Source organism: Hyperolius riggenbachi, chromosome 1 (assembly GCF_040937935.1).
Source record: "Hyperolius riggenbachi isolate aHypRig1 chromosome 1, aHypRig1.pri, whole genome shotgun sequence".
Taxonomy (NCBI): domain Eukaryota; kingdom Metazoa; phylum Chordata; class Amphibia; order Anura; family Hyperoliidae; genus Hyperolius; species Hyperolius riggenbachi.
The window spans coordinates 474940411-474962612 of NC_090646.1; the positions used below are offsets into that span (position 1 = coordinate 474940411).

The 22202-nt window shown below is 49.8% G+C and overlaps 1 protein-coding gene across 1 annotated transcript in view; it reads right to left on the reverse strand.

Annotated features, from left to right (window-relative positions):
* Nucleotides 1-20847, reverse strand: part of LOC137527736 (olfactory receptor 5V1-like) — a 34495-nt gene extending 13648 nt beyond the window's left edge. Inside the window, exon 1 of the mRNA XM_068248615.1 lies at nt 20784-20847. Within this exon, the coding sequence (XP_068104716.1) occupies nt 20784-20847 (64 nt within the window). The remainder of the gene's footprint in view (nt 1-20783) is intronic.
* Nucleotides 20848-22202: the final 1355 nt, after the last annotated feature.

Sequence of the window (22202 nt, forward strand, 5' to 3'; positions counted from 1 at the left end):
CCATCACAGATGTTCATTGTTCATGTTACTTGGTTGGGGTCCGGGAGTGTTGCGTAGTCGTTTCCAATCCAGGATTGATTCATTTTAATTTGAGTCAGACGGTCTGCATTTTCTGTGGAGAGGCGGATACGCCGATCTGTGACGATGCCTCCGGCAGCACTGAAACAGCGTTCCGACATAACGCTGGCTGCCGGGCAAGCCAGCACCTCTATTGCGTACATTGCCAGTTCGTGCCAGGTGTCTAGCTTCGATACCCAATAGTTGAAGGGTGCAGATGGATTGTTCAACACAGCTATGCCATCTGACATGTAGTCCTTGACCATCTTCTCCAGGCGATCGGTGTTGGAGGTGGATCTGCACACTTGCTGTTCTGTGTGCTGCTGCATGGGTGTCAGAAAATTTTCCCACTCCAAGGACACTGCCGATACCATTCCCTTTTGGGCACTAGCTGCGGCTTGTGTTGTTTGCTGCCCTCCTGGTCGTCCTGGGTTTGCGGAAGTCAGTCTGTCGGCGTACAACTGGCTAGAGGAGGGGGAGGATGTCAATCTCCTCTCTAAAGTCTCCACAAGGGCCTGCTGGTATTCTTCCATTTTGACCTGTCGGACTCTTTCTTCAAGCAGTTTTGGAACATTGTGTTTGTACCGTGGATCCAGAAGGGTATAAACCCAGTAATTGGTGTTGTCCAGAATGCGCACAATGCGTGGGTCGCGTTCAATGCAGTCCTAGGCCGAAGAGGTCATAGCCTAGGGTCACAAAAACCTGTTTATTTGGGCAATTTCAATGGTAGTGATGCTGACGTACATAAATCTCAGCCATGGCCGTTAGCAACGTCTGAATTTCACGAAATGTCTCATGCAGGTAGAAGACATATTGTTAGACTTGGATTCCAAAGATGGGGTCCCTACATTTCTGCAAACCAGAGTTACAGGGGTCCAAAATTAGTAAAATCCCCCATAGGCTTTCATTGCCTCCCTATTTCACTTTTCAAAATCTCACATCTTTTCAAAGGGCAATTGCTCAGCAGTGGCAAATTTTCTAGCATTGTAGGGACCCTTAGGGGGAACATGACTGGTGAGTTTCGGGCCCCTAGGCCGAAGAGGTCATAGCCTAGGGTCACAAAAACCTGTTTATTTGGGCAATTTCAATGGTGGCGAGTCTGACGTACATAAATCGCAGCAATGGCCGTTTGCAACGTCTGAATCTCACGAAATGTCTCATGCAGGTAGAAGACATATTGTTAGACTTGGGCTCCAAAGATGGGTTCCCTACTCACCAGTCATGATCCCCCTAAGAGTCCCTACAATGCTAGAAAATTTGGTACTGCTGAGCCATTGCCCTTTGAAAAGATGTGAGATTTTGGAAAGTGAAATAGGGAGGCAATGAAAGCCTATGGGGGATTTTACCAATTTTGCACCCCTGTAACTCTGGTTTGCAGAGATGTAGGGACCCCATCTTTGGAATCCAAGTCTAACAATATGTCTTCTACCTGCATGAGACATTTCGTGAAATTCAGACGTTACTAACGGCCATGGCTGAGATTTATGTACGTCAGCATCACTACCATTGAAATTGCCCAAATAAACAGGTTTTTGTGACCCTAGGCTATGACCTCTTCGGCCTAGGGGCCCAAAACTCACCAGTCATGTTCCCCCTAAGGGTCCCTACAATGTTAGAAAATTTGCCACTGCTGAGCAATTGCCCTTTGAAAAGATGTGAGATTTTGGAAAGTGAAATAGGGAGGCAATGAAAGCCTATGGGGGATTTTACCAATTTTGGACCCCTGTAACTCTGGTTTGCAGAGATGTAGGGACCCCATCTTTGGAATCCAAGTTTAACAATATGTCTTCTACCTGCATGAGACATTTCGTGAAATTCAGACGTTGCTAACGGCCATGGCTGAGATTTATGTACGTCAGCATCACTACCATTGAAATTGCCCAAATAAACAGGTTTTTGTGACCCTAGGCTATGACCTCTTTGGCCTAGGGGCCCGAAACTCACCAGTTATGATCCCCCTAACAGTTCCTACAATGCTAGAAAATTTGCCACTGCTGAGCAATTGCCCTTTGAAAAGATGTGAGATTTTGGAACTGTAAATGGGAGGCCCAATGAAAGCCTATGGGGGATTTTACCAAATTTGGAGCCCTGTAACTCTGGTTTGCAGAGATGTAGGGAACCCATCCTTGGAGCCCAAGTCTAACAATATGTCTTCTACCTGCATGAGACATTTCGTGAGATTCAGACGTTGCTAACGGCCATTGCTGCGATTTATGTACGTCAGACTCGCCACCATTGAAATTGCCCATATAAACAGGTTTTTGTGACCCTAGGCTATGACCTCTTCGGCCTAGGGGCCCAAAACTCACCAGTCATGTTCCCCCTAATGGTCCCTACAATGCTAGAAAATTTGCCACTGCTGAGCAATTGCCCTTTGAAAAGATGTGAGATTTTGGAAAGTGAAATAGGGAGGCAATGAAAGCCTATGTGGGATTTTACCAATTTTGGACCCCTGTAACTCTGGTTTGCAGAGATGTAGGCGCCCCATCTTTGGAATCCAAGTCTAACAATATGTCTTCTACTTGCATGAGACATTTCGTGAAATTCAGACGTTGCTAACGGCCATGGCTGAGATTTATGTACGTCAGCATCACTACCATTGAAATTGCCCAAATAAACAGGTTTTTGTGACCCTAGGCTATGACCTCTTCGGCCTAGGACTGCATTGAACGCGACCCACGCATTGTGCGCATTCTGGACAACACCAATTACTGGGTTTATACCCTTCTGGATCCACGGTACAAACACAATGTTCCAAAACTGCTTGAAGAAAGAGTCAGACAGGTCAAAATGGAAGAATTCCAGCAGGCCCTTGTGGAGACTTTAGAGAGGAGATTGACATCCTCCGTCTCCTCTAGCCAGTTGTACGCCGACAGACTGACTTCCGCAAACCCAGGACGACCAGGAGGGCAGCAAACAACACAAGCCGCAGCTAGTGCCCAAAAGGGAATGGTATCGGCAGTGTCCTTGGAGTGGGAAAATTTTCTGACACCCATGCAGCAGCTAGTGTTGGGCGAACATCTAGATGTTCGGGTTCGGGCCGAACAGGCCGAACATGGCCGCGATGTTCGGGTGTTCGACCCGAACTCCGAACATAATGGAAGTCAATGGGGACCCGAACTTTTGTGGTTTGTAAAGCCTCCTTACATGCTACATACCCCAAATTTACAGGGTATGTGCACCTTGGGAGTGGGTACAAGAGGAAAAAAAAATTTAGCAAAAAGAGCTTATAGTTTTTGAGAAAATCGATTTTAAAGTTTCAAAGGGAAAACTGTCTTTTAAATGCGGGAAATGTCTGTTTTCTTTGCACAGGTAACATGCTTTTTGTCGGCATGCAGTCATAAATGTAATACATATAAGAGGTTCCAGGAAAAGGGACCGGTAATGCTAACCCAGCAGCAGCACACGTGATGGAACAGGAGGAGGGTGGCGCAGGAGGAGAAGGCCACGCTTTGAGACACAACAACCCAGGCCTTGCATGAGGACAAGAAGCGTGCGGATAGCATGCTTTGTACCACCATGCAGTCATAAATGTAATAAAGATAAGTGGTTCAATAAACAGGGACCACGCGGCAACGCTAACCCAGCAGCAGCACACGTGATGGAACAGGAGGAGGCGCAGGAGGAGAAGGCCACGCTTTGTGAGACACAACAACCCAGGCCTTGCATGAGGACAAAAAGCGTGCGGATAGCATGCTTTGTACCGCCATGTAGTCATAAATGTAATAACGATAAGAGGTTCAATAAACAGGGACCACGCGGCAACGGTAACCCAGCAGCAGCAGCAGCAGCAGCAGCAGCACACGTGATGGAACAGGAGGAGGCGCAGGAGGAGAAGGCCACGCTTTGTGAGACACAACAACCCAGGCCTTGCATGAGGACAAAAAGCGTGCGGATAGCATGCTTTGTACCGCCATGTAGTCATAAATGTAATAAAGATAAGAGGTTCCATAAACAGGGACCGGCAACGGTAACCCAGCAGCAGCAGCAGCAGCAGCAGCAGCAGCAGCACACGTGATGGAACAGGAGGAGGCGCAGGAGGAGAAGGCCACGCTTTGTGAGACACAACAACCCAGGCCTTGCATGAGGACAAAAAGCGTGCGGATATAGCAGCAATGCTTTTTGCCGCCATGCAGTCATAAATGTAATACAGATGAGAGGTTCAATAAACAGGGACCGGAAACGCTAAACCATCCCAGATGTTCATCGGTCATGTTACTTGGTTGGGGTCCAGGAGTGTTGCGTAGTCGTTTCCAATCCAGGATTGATTCATTTTAATTTGAGTCAGACGGTCTGCATTTTCTGTGGAGAGGCGGATACGCCGATCTGTGATGATGCCTCCGGCAGCACTGAAACAGCGTTCCGACATAACGCTGGCTGCCGGGCAAGCCAGCACCTCTATTGCGTACATTGCCAGTTCGTGCCAGGTGTCTAGCTTCATGCCCGGTTTCAGGTCCAGCGGTGCCAGCCACAAATCCGTCTGTTCCTTTATTCCCCTCCAAATTTCCTCCCCTGTGTGCTGCTTATCCCCAAGGCAGATCAGCTTCAGCAATGCTTGCTGACGCATGCCAACAGCTGTGCTGCACTGCTTCCACGATCCTACTGCTGCTGGTGCTGGGTTAGCATTTCCGGATGAGGTACAGCTTTGAGATGCGTTGGAGGAGAAGGAGTCAGAGAGGTAGGTGCTGCTGTTGTTATCCAGCTGTTTGCGGCGTGGGCAACACCCGCGCCGTAGCAGGTGAGGAATCGCTGCCAGGCTCCACAAGGTTCACCCAGTGCGCGGTAAGGGAGATGTATCGACCCTGGCCGAACGCACTCGTCCAGGTGTCAGTGGTGAGGTGAACCTTGCAGGCAACGGCATTCTTCAAGCTTCGGGTTATTTAGCTGACCACGTGCTCATGCAACTCAGGCACTGCAGAGCGCGCAAAGTGGTAGCGGCTGGGAACAACGTAACGTGGGATGGCCACTGACATCATGCCCTTGAAGCTGTTTGTCTCCACCACTCGATATGGCAGCATTTCGCAGGCCAGAAGCTTGGCTATGCTGGCTGGCTGTTACTGCCACGGCCCGGGGGTCATTTGCTGGCAATTTCCTCTTGTGCTCAAACATCTCAGAGACAGACAACTCAACCGTAGCGCTGCACACCGAAGGGCTGTTGGTTGTTGTGTTTGATGAACACTGGGAGACCTCAAGAGCACTAGTCCGGAAAGTGACAGTGTCAGCATCGTCTGATGTTTGTGAATGTTGTGAACCACGCAATGGCTGGGCTACTGCTGCTGCTGAGGCGGGTCTGGTGGTGAGTCTGGTGAACCCAAGGGAGGCAGTGTTGCTGGTGGTACCCTGTCCTGCCGCGTTTGCCCACAGAGTGGGATGTTTGGATAGAATGTGGCGGCTCATGCTGGTGGTGGAGAGGTTGTTAATACTTTTCCCCCTGCTCAGGCGGGTCTTGCACACCTTGCAAATCGCCATGGTAACATCCTCAGTGCAGTCTTCAAAGAAAGCCCAGACTTTAACTGGCTGAGGACTCGGACCTCGTGCGTGATGTGCTGGTGCTGCTTAACCCACTGCTGGACGCTTGAGAGGTCATCCAAGTAATTATCTGGTCCTGTTCTTTTGGATCTGTGAGGGTTGTTGTCCTGGACAACATGGGCAGTATTGAGTGGGTTTTCTTGGGTGCTCCCCTGTGGCCTGTACGTGAACCGTCAGGGGAAACACCTCTTCCCTTGCCCCTCCCTCTTTCACCGGATTTCTTCCTCATTTCACTTATCCTTAAAGTACACGCTGACTGGCAGCAGTACAGTGGCAGTACAGAAATGCTATACAGTGGTGGGTGAGCGGTGTACCACTATTGTCAGCAGTGACACAGAGCACAATGCTATACAGTGGCGGGTGAGCGGTGTACTACTGTTCCCAGCAGACACAGAGTGGAAGTAAACACAATGCTATATAGTGTGGCTGAGCCGTGTACACAGAGTGGCATTAAACACAATGCTATATAGTCTGCTATATAGTCACCCCGAACAGGGTGATGTTCTGCAGAACCCGAACAGTGGCAAACACTGTTCGCCCAACACTACTGGGAGGGAACGCAGATTTTAGTACCTAAACACACGATACAACATGTTTTCCGGGGTCGGACTCTGAGGCACATACAGATGGTCCCGATCATCATCCTCATCATACAACTCTTCTCCTGAGTCTGACCCACCCACCACCTCTGCCACCCCAACATCCCCAGACACAGACCCCTCATCGTCCTCAACATTAACTTGGGATGCTGGCCTGAGCCAGACCTCCTCCTCCACATCAGGCCCCATCATCTCCTCAATGGCAGCCCTCATTAATCGCTCTGGCGACGGACTGATGGACACAACGTTCTCCTCCGGGGAGGGCTGCTGCTGACCACTGGCTGCTGGGGTGGATGTTATAGCTTGCGTGGGGCGTTGGCTGTTGCTGTTGTTGGGAGTGCTGCTCACAGCGGAGGTCTCTGGGGAACTCATGTTGAGCTCATATAGTGGTTGACGGTGAGTGGAGTATTACTGATCCCAGCAATATACACACTGACTGGCAGAGTACGCAATGCTATATAGTGTGGCTGAGCGGTGTACACAGAGTGGCAGTAAACACAATGCTATATAGTCTGGCTGAGCGAGCGGTGTACTACTGTTCCCAGCAGAATCAGAGTGGCAGTAAACAATGGTATATAGTCTGGCTGAGCGGTGTACACAGAGTGTCAGTAAACAATGGTATATAGTCTGGCTGAGCGAGCGGTGTACTACTGTTCCCAGCAGAATCAGAGTGGCAGTAAACAATGGTATATAGTCTGGCTGAGCGGTGTACACAGAGTGTCAGTAAACAATGGTATATAGTCTGGCTGAGCGGTGTACACACAATGCTATATAGTCTGCTATATAGTGCCAGTAAACAATGGTATATAGTCTGGCTGAGCGAGCGGTGTACTACTGTTCCCAGCAGAATCAGAGTGGCAGTAAACAATGGTATATAGTCTGGCTGAGCGGTGTACACAGAGTGTCAGTAAACAATGGTATATAGTCTGGCTGAGCGAGCGGTGTACTACTGTTCCCAGCAGAATCAGAGTGGCAGTAAACAATGGTATATAGTCTGGCTGAGCGGTGTACACAGAGTGTCAGTAAACAATGGTATATAGTCTGGCTGAGCGGTGTACACACAATGCTATATAGTCTGCTATATAGTGTCAGTAAACAATGGTATATAGTCTGGCTGAGCGAGCGGTGTACTACTGTTCCCAGCAGAATCAGAGTGGCAGTAAACAATGGTATATAGTCTGGCTGAGCGGTGTACACAGAGTTTCAGTAAACAATGGTATATAGTCTGGCTGAGCGGTGTACACAGAGTGTCAGTAAACAATGGTATATAGTCTGGCTGAGCGGTGTACACAGAGTGGCAGTAAACACAATGCTATATACTCTGGCTGAGCGAGCGGTGTACTACTGTTCCCAGCAGACACAGAACAGTGAACAGAATGCTATATAGTGTGGCTGAGCGAGCGGTGTACCACTATTCCCAGCAGACACAGAACAGTGAACAGAATGCTATATAGTGTGGCTGAGCGGGCGGTGTACCACTATTCCCAGCAGACACAGAACAGTGAACAGAATGCTATATAGTGTGGATGAGCGAGCGGTGTACCACTATTCCCAGCAGACACAGAACAGTAAACAGAATGCTATATAGTGTGGCTGAGCGAGCGGTGTACCACTATTCCCAGCAGACACAGAACAGTGAACAGAATGCTATATAGTGTGGCTGAGCGAGCGGTGTACCACTATTCCCAGCAGACACAGAACAGTGCACAGAATGCTATATAGTGTGGCTGAGCGAGCGGTGTACCACTATTCCCAGCAGACACAGAACAGTAAACAGAATGCTATATAGTGTGGCTGAGCGAGCGGTGTACCACTATTCCCAGCAGACACAGAACAGTAAACAGAATGCTATATAGTGTGGCTGAGCGAGCGGTGTACCACTATTCCAAGCAGACACAGAACAGTGAACAGAATGCTATATAGTGTGGCTGAGCGAGCGGTGTACCACTATTCCCAGCAGACACAGAGTGGCAGTAAACAGAATGCTATATAGTGTGGCTGAGCGAGGTACACAGAGTGGCAGTAAACAGAATGCTATATAGTGTGGCTGAGCAAGCGGTGTACTACTATTCCCAGCAGACACAGAGTGGCAGTAAACAGAATGCTATATAGTGTGGCTGAGCGAGGTACACAGAGTGGCAGTAAACAGAATGCTATATAGTGTGGCTGAGCAAGCGGTGTACTACTGTTCCCAGCAGTGACACAATGACAGGGGGGACCCTGGCTAGCGTGGCTGGAGCGCGAACTACCCTGCCTGCCTACCCAAAGCTAAACCCACAGACAAATGGCGGAGATATGACGTGGTTCGGGTATTTATTTACCCGAACCACGTGACCGTTCGGCCAATCAGAGCGCGTTCGGGTCCGAACCACGTGACCCGTTCGGCCAATCACAGCGCTAGCCGAACGTTCGGGGAACGTTCGGCCATGCGCTCTTAGTTCGGCCATATGGCCGAACGGTTTGGCCGAGCACCGTCAGGTGTTCGGCCGAACTCGAACATCACCCGAACAGGGTGATGTTCTGCAGAACCCGAACAGTGGCGAACACTGTTCGCCCAACGCAGCACACAGAACAGCAAGTGTGCAGATCCACCTCCAACACCGATCGCCTGGAGAAGATGGTCAAGGACTACATGTCAGATGGCATAGCTGTGTTGAACAATCCATCTGCACCCTTCAACTATTGGGTATCGAAGCTAGACACCTGGCACGAACTGGCAATGTACGCAATAGAGGTGCTGGCTTGCCCGGCAGCTAGCGTTATGTCGGAACGCTGTTTCAGTGCTTCCGGAGGCATCGTCACAGATCGGCGTATCCGCCTCTCCACAGAAAATGCAGACCGTCTGACTCAAATTAAAATGAATCAATCCTGGATTGGAAACGACTACGCAACACTCCCGGACCCCAACCAAGTAACATGAACAATGAACATCTGTGATGGGTTAGCGTTTCCGGTCCCTGTTTATTGAACCTCTCATCTGTATTACATTTATGACTGCATGGCGACAAAATGCAAATTGCTATCCGCACGCTTCTTGTCCTCATGCAAGGCCTGGGTTGTTGCGTCTCAAAGCGTGGCCTTCTCCTCCTGCGCCACCCTCCTCCTGTTCCATCACGTGTGCTGCTGCTGGGTTAGCGTTACCGGTCCCTTTTCCTGGAACCTCTTATATGTATTACATTTATGACTGCATGCCGACAAAAAGCATGTTACCTGTGCAAAGAAAACAGACATTTCCCGCATTTAAAAGACAGTTTTCCCTTTGAAACTTTAAAATCGATTTTCGAATTTTCCTCTTGTACCCACTCCCAATGTGCACATACCCTGTAAATTTGGGGTATGTAGCATTACAAAGCACGAAAGTTCGGGTCCCCATTGACTTCCATTATGTTCGGAGTTCGGCTCGAACACCCGAACATCGCGGCCATGTTCGGCCTGTTCGGCCCGAACCCGAACATCTAGATATTCGCCCAACACTAGTGGAGAGGTTGTTAATATTTTCCCCCCTGCTGAGGCGGGTCTTGCACACCTTGCAAATCAAAGAACTCGTGCAGCAGTGTGTTCTTCAACAGACTCATCTGTGCTGCTGCTACGACGGCGATGTTCTCCTTCACATATAAAATCTGGGTCTCTGTCAACATTGTCCATACCCTCCTCCTCTTCCATCTCCTCAAACTCGTCATATGTGATTGTGGGCCGCCGCCGTGGAGTATAGCTCGCCAGAACAACCTCTGCGCAGCTCACTCCAACGTCGTCTTCCAGATCTTCTCGGCCGACCTCCTGCAATTGAAACCCCTCCTGCCCAACTTGCTCTGGGATTTGGGTTTCAAAGTCCTCAGACTCGCCTTGCATTTCAGTGCACGGTGCATTTCCCACACTAAATGGTTGTGAATCCGGGCACAAAATTTCTGGCTGTTCCATTGACCTTTGAAAGGTGGAAGTTTGTTGGGCTGGGAATAGCTCCTGCGAATACCCCATTGTGTCCTGAGGAAATTCTTCGGACTGGTTATTTGGCAGTTGTGTGCGTGGTGTCGCTGCCGGTTGTGTCAGCTTTGTGCCCACTGGCTCCTTGTAACTGGCTGAGGACTCGGACCTCGTGCGTGATGTGCTGGTGCTGCTTAACCCACTGCTGGAGGCTTGAGAGGTCATCCAATTAATTATCTGGTCCTGTTCTTTTGGATTTGTGAGGGTTGATTTCCTGGACAACATGGGCAGTATTGAGTGGGTTTTCTTCGGTGCTCCACTGTGGCCTGTACGTGAACCGTCAGGGGAAACACCTCTTCCCTTGCCCCTCCCTCTTTCACAGGATTTCTTCTTCATTTCACTTATCCTTAAAGTACACGCTGACTGGCAGCTGTACAGTGGCAGTACAGAAATGCTATACAGTGGCGGGTGAGCGGTGTACTACTATTCCCAGCAGCGACACAGAGCACAATGCTATACAGTGGTGGGTGAGCGGTGTACTACTATTCCCAGCAGCGACACAGAGCACAATGCTATACAGTGGTGGGTGAGCGGTGTACTACTGTTCCCAGCAGAGACACAGAGTGGCAGTAAACACAATGCTATACAGTGGTGGCTGAGCGGTGTACTACTGTTCCCAGCAGCGACACAGAGCACAATGGTATACAGTGGTGGGTGAGTGGTGTACTACTGTTCCCAGCAGCGACACAGAGCACAATGCTATACAGTGGTGGGTGAGCGGTGTACTACTGTTCCCAGCAGAGACACAGAGTGGCAGTAAACACAATGATATACAGTGGTGGCTGAGCGGTGTACTACTGTTCCCAGCAGCGACACAGAGCACAATGGTATACAGTGGTGGGTGAGTGGTGTACTACTGTTCCCAGCAGCGATACAGAGCACAATGCTATACAGTGGTGGGTGAGCGGTGAACTACTGTTCCCAGCAGAGACACAGAGTGGCAGTAAACACAATGCTATATAGTGTGGGTGAGCGGTGTACTACTGTTCCCAGCAGCGACACAGAGCACAATGCTATACAGTGGTGGGTGAGCGGTGTACTACTGTTCCCAGCAGAGACACAGAGTGGCAGTAAACACAATGCTATACAGTGGTGGCTGAGCGGTGTACTACTGTTCCCAGCAGCGACACAGAGCACAATGCTATACAGTGGTGGGTGGGTGAGCGGTGTACTACTGTTCCCAGCAGCGACACAGAGCACAATGCTATATACGGTGAGCGGTGTACTACTGTTCCCAGCAGAGACACAGAGTGGCAGTAAACACAATGCTATATAGTGTGGGTGAGCGGTGTACTACTATTCCCAGCAGCGACACAGAGCACAATGCTATACAGGGTGAGCGGTGTACTACTGTTCCCAGCGGACACACAGAGTGGCAGTAAACACAATGCTATATAGTGTGGGTGAGCGGTGTACTACTGTTCCCAGCAGCGACACAGAGCACAATGCTATACAGGGTGAGCGGTGTACTACTGTTCCCAGCAGAGAGACACAGAGTGGCAGTAAACACAATGCTATATAGTGTGGGTGAGCGGTGTACTACTATTCCCAGCAGCGACACAATGACCGGGGGACCCTGGCTAGCCTGGCTGGAGAGAGAACTACCCTGCCTGCCTACCCAAAGCTAAACCCACAGACAAATGGCGGAGAAATGACGTGGAGCGGGTATTTATTTACCCGAACCATGTGACCCGTTCGGCCAATCAGAGCGCGTTCGGGTCCGAACCACGTGACCCGTTCGGCCAATCACAGCGCTAGCCGAACGTTCAGGTAACGTTCAGCCATGCGCTCTTAGTTCGGCCATATGGCCGAACTCGAACATCACCCGAACAGGGAGATGTTCTGCAGAACCCGAACAGTGGCGAACACTGTTTGCCCAACACTAGTCGTGATTCACCAGCACTTTTTCACTATTTGACTTCTGAATCGATTCTGGATCACGGAAATTGGACACGGAAATTATGTGATTGCAAATAGAGTTGGGCCGAACGGTTCGCCTGCGAATGGTTCCATGCGAACTTCCGTGGTTCGCGTTCGCGTCCCGCAGGCGAACTTTTGCGGAAGTTCGGTTCGCCCCATAATGCACATGGAGGGTCAACTTTGACCCTCTACATCACAGTCAGCAGGCCCAGTGTAGCCAAATAGGCTACACTAGCCCCTGGAGCCCCACCCCCTTTATACAAGGCAGGCAGCGGCGGCCATTACGGTCACTCGTGTGCCTGCATTATTATTATTATTGTTATTTATTGTATTTATAAAGCGCCAACATATTACGCAGCACTGAACATTAATTTAGGTTACAGACAATATTTAGGGGTGACATACAGCAATATGACAATACAGGAATACAAGAAAACCAGATCACACACCATAGTATGAGTACAAGGTAATGCTTAGTCAGTCACTGGATGGAGCATGGAGATTAGGCAGGTTAGGTTCACTCAGATGCATAGCATGGGTGCACAGTAATGGAGGTGCAAGATCAGGTAGGACACAAAAGGAGGAGGACCATTAGTGAGAGTAGGGCGAGCTGCTGCAGACTGTCTCTCATAGGGAAAGATTAGTTAGGCTTAGCTTGTTCCTGGCTGCATACCTGTTCTGTGAACCCACCACTGCATACCTGTACTGTGAACCCACCACTGCATACCTGTTCAGTGAACCCAACACTGCATACCTGTTCTGTGAACCCACCACTGCATACCTGTACTGTGAACCCACCACTGCATACCTGTTCAGTGAACCCACCACTGCATACCTGTTCAGTGAACCCACCACTGCATACCTGTTCAGTGAACCTGCCACTGCATACCTGTTCTGTGAACCCACCACTGCATACCTGTTCTGTGAACCCACCACTGCATACCTGTTCTGTGAACCCACCACTGCATACCTGTTGTGTTCAGTGGACCCGCCACTGTATACCTGTTCAGTGAACCCGCCACTGCATACCTGTTGTGTTCAGTGAACCTGCCACTGCATACCTGTTCTGTAAACCCGCCACTGTATACCTGTTCTGTTCAGTGAACACGCCACTGTATACCTGTTCAGTGAACCCGCCACTGCATACCTGTTCTGTTCAGTGAACCTGCCACTGCATACCTGTTCAGTGAACCCACCACTGCATACCTGTTCTGTTCAGTGGACCCGCTACTGTATACCTGTTCTGTTCAGTGAACCCGCCACTGTATACCTGTACTGTTCAGTGAACCCGCCACTGCATACCTGTTCTGTTCAGTGGACCCGCTACTGTATACCTGTTCTGTTCTGTGAACCCGCCACTGCATACCTGTTGTGTTCAGTGAACTCGTCACTGCATACCTGTTCTGTTCAGTGAACCTGCCACTGCATACCTGTTCTGTGAACCCGCCACTGTATACCTGTACTGTTCAGTGAACCCGCCACTGCATACCTGTTCTGTTCAGTGGACCCGCTACTGTATACCTGTTCTGTTCAGTGAACCCGCCACTGTATACCTGTACTGTTCAGTGAACCCGCCACTGCATACCTGTTGTGTTCAGTGAACCTGCCACTGTATACCTGTTCTGTTCTGTGGACCCGCCACTGTATACCTGTTCTGTTCAGTGAACCCACCGCATCAGTGCGCATACCTGTGCAGTTAAGTGAACCCACCTACCTACGTGAGTGCACGCAGTGTGATATACCACTCCGTGCATACCCGATATGGACAAAACAGGTAGAGGAAGAGGTAGTGCCAGAGCCAGAGGAAGGCCACCCGGCAGGTCTGCGCGAGGTCGTGTAAATGTAATTTCGTGTGGACCTGGCCCACAGTACAGTGCTCAGGAGAAGGCACGTCCCATCACCTCCCAAGATTGTCAGGACGTGGTTGAGTATTTAGCGACACAGAACACCTCATCTTGCTCAGCCACCAGCGCTACTACTAGCACCACTTCCGCTGCATTTGACACTTCGCAAGAATTATTTAGTGTTGAAATCACTGATGCACAGCCATTGTTGTTACAGCCAGATGAATTTTCACCAGCTCATATGTCTGAGTTACGCGGCAACACTATGGATGTAACGTGTAAGGAGGATGAAGGACCTACTGATGGTGCATGTTTGGATTTGTCTGAGGCAAGCGAAGCTGGGCAGGATGATTACGATGATGACGATGATAGGGATCCTCTGTATGTTCCCAATAGAGGAGATGAAGAGGGGGACAGTTCAGAGGGGGAGTCAGAGAGTAGTAGGAGGAGAGAAGTTGCTGAAAGAAGCTGGGGCAGCTCTTCGTCAGAAACAGCTGGTGGCAGTGTCCGGCACCATGTATCGCCACCTATGTACAGCCAGCCAACTTGCCCTTCAGCATCAGCTGCTGAGGTCCCCATAGTGCCCACATCCCAGGGTGGCTCAGCGGTGTGGAAATTTTTTAATGTGTGTGCCTCAGATCAGAGCAAAGCCATCTGTTCGCTCTGCCAACAAAAATTGAGCCGTGGAAAGGCCAACACTCACGTAGGGACAAGTGCCTTACGAAGGCACCTGGAGAAAAGGCACAAACAGCAATGGGATGGCCACCTGAGCAAAAGCAGCAGCAGCACACAAAAGAAAAGTCACCCTCCTTCTCCTCTTCCTCCTTCAGGTGCATCATCTGCTTCTGCCGCTTTCTCCCTTCCACCTTCGAAGGCACCCTCCTCCACTCCGCCTCTGCCCTTGAGCGGTTCCTGCTCCTCTGCCCACAGCAGCAGTCAGGTGTCCGTGAAGGAAATGTTTGAGCGGAAGAAGCCAATTTCGGCCAGTCACCCCCTTGCCCGGCGTCTGACAGCTGGCGTGGCGGAACTGTTAGCTCGCCAGCTGTTACCATACCGGCTGGTGGACTCTGAGGCCTTCCGTAAATTTGTGGCCATCGGAACACCGCAGTGGAAGATGCCAGGCCGCACTTATTTTTCGAGACCCCAACTGCACTGTGAAGTTGAGAGGCAAGTGGTGTCATCTCTTGCGAAGAGCGTTGGGTCAAGGGTACACCTGACCACGGATGCCTGGTCTGCCAAGCACGGGCAGGGCTGCTACATTACGTACACAGCCCATTGGGTCAACCTGGTGGTGAACGATGGCAAGCAGGGCGCAGCGGACCAAATTGTGACACCTCCACGGCTTGCAGGCAGGCCTCCTGCCACCTCCTCTCCTCCTGCTACATGCTCTTCGCTGTCCTCCTCCTCCTTGGCTGAGTGGCAGTTCTCCTCTCCAGCTACACAGCCCCAGCTCCGCAGGGCCTATGCTGCATGCCAGGTACGACGGTGTCACGCCATCTTAGACATGTCTTGTCTCAAAGCGGAGAGTCACACTGGAGCAGCTCTCCTGGCTGCTCTTAAGAAACAGGTGGATGAGTGGCTGACCCCGCACCACCTGGAGATAGGCAACGTGGTGTGCGACAACGGCAGCAATCTGCTTGCCGCTTTGCATATGGGGAAGCTGACACACATACCCTGCATGGCACATGTCATGAATCTAGTTGTTCAAAGATTTGTGGCAAAGTACCCTGGCTTAGCGGATGTCCTGAAGCAGTCCAGGAAGTTCTGTGGGCATTTGAGGAGGTCCTACACAGCCATTGCACGCTTTGCGGAAATTCAGCGGAAAAACAACATGCCGGTGAGACGCCTCATTTGCGATAGCCCGACTCGCTGGAATTCGACCCTGCTCATGTTCTCCCGCCTGCTAGAACAGAAGAAAGCCGTCACCCACTACCTCTACAACTACAGTAGAATGAAACAGTCTGGGAAGATGGGGATGTTCTGGCCCGACAACTGGACACTGATGAAAAATGCATGCAGGCTCATGCGGCCGTTTGAGGAGGTGACCAACCTGGTGAGCCGCAGTGAGGGCACCATCAGCGACTTAATTCCCTACGCTTACTTCTTGGAGCGTGCTGTGCGTAGAGTGGCGGATGAAGCTGCGAATGAGCGTGACCAGGAACCGTTACGGCAGGAACAGGCATGGGACCAATTTTCATCAGACCCAGCTTTTTCCTCAACACCTGCGGTAGCACAGAGGGGGGAGGAGGAGGAAGAAGAGAAGTCGTGTGCAGAAGATGAGTCAGACTCAGAGGATGATGAGCAAGGTGTTTCTTTGGGGGAGGAGGAGGAGGAGGGGACGGCGGCAGGAGAACACCCGCACCAGGCGTCGCCGGGGGCTTGTGCTGCTCAACCTTCCCGTGGTATTGTTCGCGGCTGGGGGGAGGAGGTTGACTTACGTGACGTCACTGAGGAAGAGCAAGAGGAGATGGAGGGTACTGGATCTGACTTTGTGCAGATGTCGTCTTTTATGCTGTCCTGCCTGTTGAGGGACCCCCGTATAAAAAACCTCAAGGGGAATGAGCTGTACTGGGTGGCCACACTACTAGACCCTCGGTACAGGCACAAAGTGGCGGACCTGTTACCAACTCACCTGAAGGTGGAAAGGATGCAGCACATGCAGAACCAGCTGTCAACTATGCTTTACAATGCCTTTAAGGGTGATGTGACAGCACAACGCCAGCAAGGTACCACTGCCACTAATCCTCCTCCCGTGTCCACGCAGTCAAAGACAGGACGCTCCAGCGATCTCATGGTGATGTCGGACATGCGGACGTTCTTTAGTCCAACGCCTGGCTACGCCTGGAACGGCAGGTAGCCGACTACCTGGCCTTAAGTGTGGATGTAGACACTGCTGTGAACAGCGATGAGGAACCCTTGAACTACTGGGTGCGCAGGCTTGACCTGTGGCCAGAGCTGTCCCAATTTGCCATCCAACTTCTCTCCTGCCCTGCCGCAAGCGTCCTGTCAGAAAGGACCTTCAGCGCAGCTGGAGGCATTGTCACTGAGAAGAGAAGTCGCCTAAGTCACAAAAGTGTTAAGTACCTCACCTTTATCAAAATGAATGAGGCATGGATCCCGGAGGGCTGCTGTTCGCCCCAAGACTAAGTCAGTCCCCGCACACACAGCATCTCTGCCTGCACGCCGTGTGACTGGCTGCCTGGCCTGCCCCAAGAAGACTAAGTCGCTCCCAGTCCCTCCACACAGCATGTCTGCCTGCAGGCCGCTTGACTACCTTCTCCGCCACGACCAACAGGGTCCGGGACTCCAGGCGGATTGCTGAATTTTTTAGGCCGTAATAATTTTTCTGGTGCGTGTACATGACTGCCTATTTTTTCTGGCTGCACTGCGGGCAGCTGCAACAACAAAAGAAAAGGCATGTACATGCGCCCATTCCCCTTCGTGATCATTACCTTGCCGTGGTGAAGGGGCTTGCGTATCACAATGAAGCAATGACCGGAGCCTAGATGAGTGTCTCTGGGGGCACACAAAAGATAATAAGGTCGTTGCTTCATTGTGGTCAGACCAAATTTGATCAGCTGGACAGTCACTGTTCTGTCATTCAGCTACATCAGCCAGGCGACCATATGGGCTGTAAAGCCACCAAAACCTGCACTCTCGCCATGGTGCGCACCAGTCCAGCACGGCCGTCACTACACAAACAGCTGTTTGCGGTGCGTTACACGGTGAGTTTGGTGTGTCAGTGTGAAGCAGTACCTTAATTACACTACCTGATTGATGTATACACATGCAAGATGTTTTAAAGCACTTTAGGCCTGTCATTTAGCATTCAATGTGATCTCTGCCCTTAAAACGCTGCTTTGCGTCAAATCCAGATTTTTCCCGGGGACTTTTGGCGTGTATCCCACTCCGCCATGCCCCCCTCCAGGTGTTAGACCCCTTGAAACATCTTTTCCATCACTTTTGTGGCCAGCATAATTTTTTTTTTTTCAAAGTTCGCATCCCCATTGAAGTCTATTGCGGTTCGCGAACTTTAACGCGAACCGAACGTTCCGCGAAAGTTCGCGAACCCGGTTCGCGAAAGTTCGCGAACCCGGTTCGCGAACCTAAAATCGGAGGTTCGGCCCAACTCTAATTGCAAACATTTAGAAAGCAATCACTGTCATAATCGCATTGGAAATCCGTGATTAGGTTGTGATTGGGTGGAAATGGGCAGAATTGACATCCTTGGGCCAATCAGAGGCCCCCAGCCAGGGCCTAGCAACCAATCATAGGAGGGGAGGCTCTGCCCTCCCCTCCTGTATATAAAGTGGGGGCCATTAAAGGAGCTCCATCCTTGCTAGACTCTGTGGCACTGAGAGGATCATCTCCAGGCCATATTGTGTATCAGCAAGAGCGTTTTCAGTCCTTACATTGCCCTTATACTGTATCTGATACTTGTATTCAGCTAGCTGGCCAGTGAGTGATTAGTCAGTGTAGTTGTCAGTGAGAGAGTGTACTGATTGCTTTGCTTAGAGCAGGCAAGCAGGTTCAACTTCACATTGATTCTACTGCTCTATTACTGTATATTTGCTAGCTAAGCCAGCCAGCCAGTGATCAACTTCAGTTAGTTGCAGTCACTGCCACAGTTGTTCAGTCACTAAGTTTAGTCAGTGACCTTGTACTTTGCTACAAGCATGCAGGCGGTAAGTTTGCTGTGTGCATAGTGCAGGCAGACCGTGGCACTGTCCACTGATTTTCGTGTTCTATTTTACTGTATTCAGTATTTTGTTTGTTTTTATTTCATTTCTGAAAAATCAGTAAAAGCCCCCTGATATATTCCATTTGTCCCCAGGCCCACACACACGTATTGACTGTAAATAAGGACACTTTCTCCACCTTGAAATTTTGTGCATAGTACTATTCAACATGTCTAGCAGGGGTCGTGTGTGTGGCAGGAGAGGGAGTGGCATTGACTCAGAGGCATTAATGGACATGATGATGTAGTAGCATCCCATAATTACTTTGTCCCAGACCTCCGCTGTGAGCAGCACTCCCAGCAGCAGCAGCAGCCCCACGCTTGCTGTGACATCCACCCACGGATGGGGGCCACGGATGCGTGTAATTTTTTTGGGCAGCATTATCATGCTGTGGTACCACCAGTGAGGTGCCATGGTCGTTATGTGCTGCCACACTGACTGCTTTAGTCCTCATCCTGCTGCCACTGATGTTCTACTTCACCACTAAAGTCTGCGTTCCCACCGCCAGAGCCATGGACAACTCTGCTGTCATATCATTGCTATTGCTGAAAGGAAAAAAAATACAAAAACCTCTCTGGGTGTTTTTGTGGCGTTGGCCACTCATCCTCCTCCATTGGTACCACCACCGCCAGGTGCCATTGGGACTCACCTTCACCTCTGTGATTGCTTGAAGTGTATTTCCCTGTTTAAAACCACTGATTACCAATTAATAGCCACATTTAAAGGGCTGGTGCACACCAAAACCCGCTAGCAGATCCGCAAAATGCTAGCAGATTTTTAAACGCTTTTTTTTATTTTTATGAGGCGTTTTGCTAGCGTTTTGCGGATTGCTGCTGCGGTTTTCAGTATAGTAGATTTCATATATTGTTACAGTAAAGCTGTTACTGAACAGCTTCTGTAACAAAAACGCCTGCAAAACCGCTCTGAAGTGCCGTTTTTCAGAGCGGTTTGCGTTTTTCCTATACTTAACATTGAGGCAGAAACGCACCCGCAATCCAAAAAATGCCTCACCCAGGCATTTTTCGTTTCTGCAAAACGCCCCCCGCTCTGGTGTGCACCACCCCATTGAGATACATTGACCAAGCAGATCCGCAGCCGCAAGCGGATCTGAAAACGCCCAAAAAGCCGTTCGGTGTGCACCAGCCCAAAGTGTTGATTTAACTTTAAAATCCATTTTCAAAAGTTCTTTTTGGATTTTTTTGTTTAAATTGTAGTCCCTTATCACCTTTATAAGCCATGCAATTTGGGGGGTTGTAGCATGTATGGGGGCCTTGCTATTAGCTAAAACACTTTTCCATGATCACGGCAGTGAATTTCCGTGATCGCCTCATTCACTGAAAAAATCTGGGTCGAATTTGTGAGTCCGTTTGCATGTTAACTTTTTTGACTTGTTACCTATATTCTCCTTAAAGGATACCCGACGTGACATGTGACATGATGAGATAGACATGGGTATGTAAAATGCCTAGCACACAAATAACTGTGTTCCTTTTTTTATTTCTCTGCTTGAGAAAGTTAAATATCAGGTATGTAAGTGGCTGACTCTGTCCTGACTCAGACAGGAAGTGACTACAGTGTGACCCTCACTGATAAGAAATTCCAACTAGCAGAAAATGGCTCCTGAGAGCAGGAAAGAGATGAAAATGGTCAATAGTTCATAAATGTTAGCTCTGGCATACATCAATGAATGTGTCATTGAGCAAAAACAATAAAACTTAAAAAGTACATTTAAACACAAAATAAAACTGTGGAATATCTTAAAAAGTCATTTTTAGGAGAAGGAAGATAGATACAATTGTTCATTTAATTTGTTTATTTTGGCCTCGGATGTCCTTTAACGCATGTAGCAATTTTGGTGTCAATGCATGTATGGGGGCTTTGCTATTCACTGCTAAAGTCGGCACATTACGTGAAAATTTACATTAAATTACGAATTTGTCTACTAAATTACATAAATTTAAAAATCGTAATTACGTATAGGCGTAATTGCGAATATTTCATGAAATTTTGTGTAATCATAATTAGCTGATTACGAACATCACTACCCATTACATACCACTCCCTATCGATCTGGTACACTTTGAGGTTGACCAAAAGACTTCAGTCTGACTTACCTCCTCTGCTCTCGTTGTATGGTAACAATTGCTTTCCTCCAGGCATGGACTCTGTGGCCTTCATATGGTGGAAAACAGGTAGCTATTACCCACTCTCACATCTTTTAGTTGATGATAACATTTCCACTTGGGACCAATTTTGAACTCCCACTTCTTTTCCACCCTCTGAATTCTTCTGGTCTCTACAGTTATACCACTTCCTAAAATCGCTCACCCCTAAGTATTCTATAAGCCTTAATAAAACAAGCGCACTGCCCTCTGGAAGGGGGGCTAAAGTCATACTTATACTCAGTCCTGTCTCAACCGTTGGAGCCGTTTTAACTCCCTCCCTGCAATGCAAACATGGGGACATGATTTAGGGCTCCAACTTAAAATCCAATGGTGGTCCAAATGTTGTCTCACCCTCATGAAAAAAGTAGCTACTTCTTACACATTGAAACTAACTTAAAAGTCTTACACCATACATATTTGACCCCTGACAGCCTCCAAACCTTCTCCTCCACAAGGTCAAACCTCTGTTTCAGAAATTGTGGAAATGTAGGCTCAATGGCACATGTATGGTGGTATTGCCCACAGGTAAAGCAATACTGGTCTGAAGTAGCAGCTCTTATTAGTACAGTGTTGAACACCTCCCTTTCCCCGGACTCTGCGACACTCCTTTTCGAAGATAAACCACGGGGCTGGAAATTTTCTCCTCATAGATTGGCTCAACACAGGGGCGTCGCTAGCCCTATTTTAAGGGGGGGGGGGCTGTACCCCTAACATGTCCGTGGGTGCCCCCAATCTATTTATTGGGGTGCCCCGCTGTCTCCCCTGGTCGCCGCTGTTCCCCCCCGGCTGGCCGCCACTGACAGCATCAGACCTCGATCAGCCGGCGACCACTGTGCGGGCGCTAGGACCTAGCACACCACACTGATATGCGGAAGTGACATCACTGTCGCATATAGAGTGTGGTGCGTCCGTGCGCCCACTCTAACTGGTCGGGTCACCTGCTGATCGAGGTCTGAAGCTGCTTCTGCTGCTGCTGGGAGGTGAGTGAGGGGTCCCTGTCACTCAGTATCTAACCTGGGGGGCACCTGTCACTCACTATCTAACCTGGTGGTCCCTGTTACTCACTACCTAACCTGGGGGCACCTGTCACTCACTACCTAACCTGGTGGTCCCTGCCACTCACTACCTAACTGGGGGTCCCTGTCACTCACTACCTAACCTGGTGGTCCCTGTCACTCACTACCTAACCTGGTGGTCCCTGTCACTCACTATCTAACCTGGGGGGCGCCTGTCACTCACTACCTAACTGGGGGGCGCCTGTCATTCACTACCTAACTGGGGGTCTCTGTCACTCACTATCTAACCTGGGAGTCCCTGTCACTCACTATCTAACCTGGGGGTCCCTGTCACTCACTACCTAACCTGGGG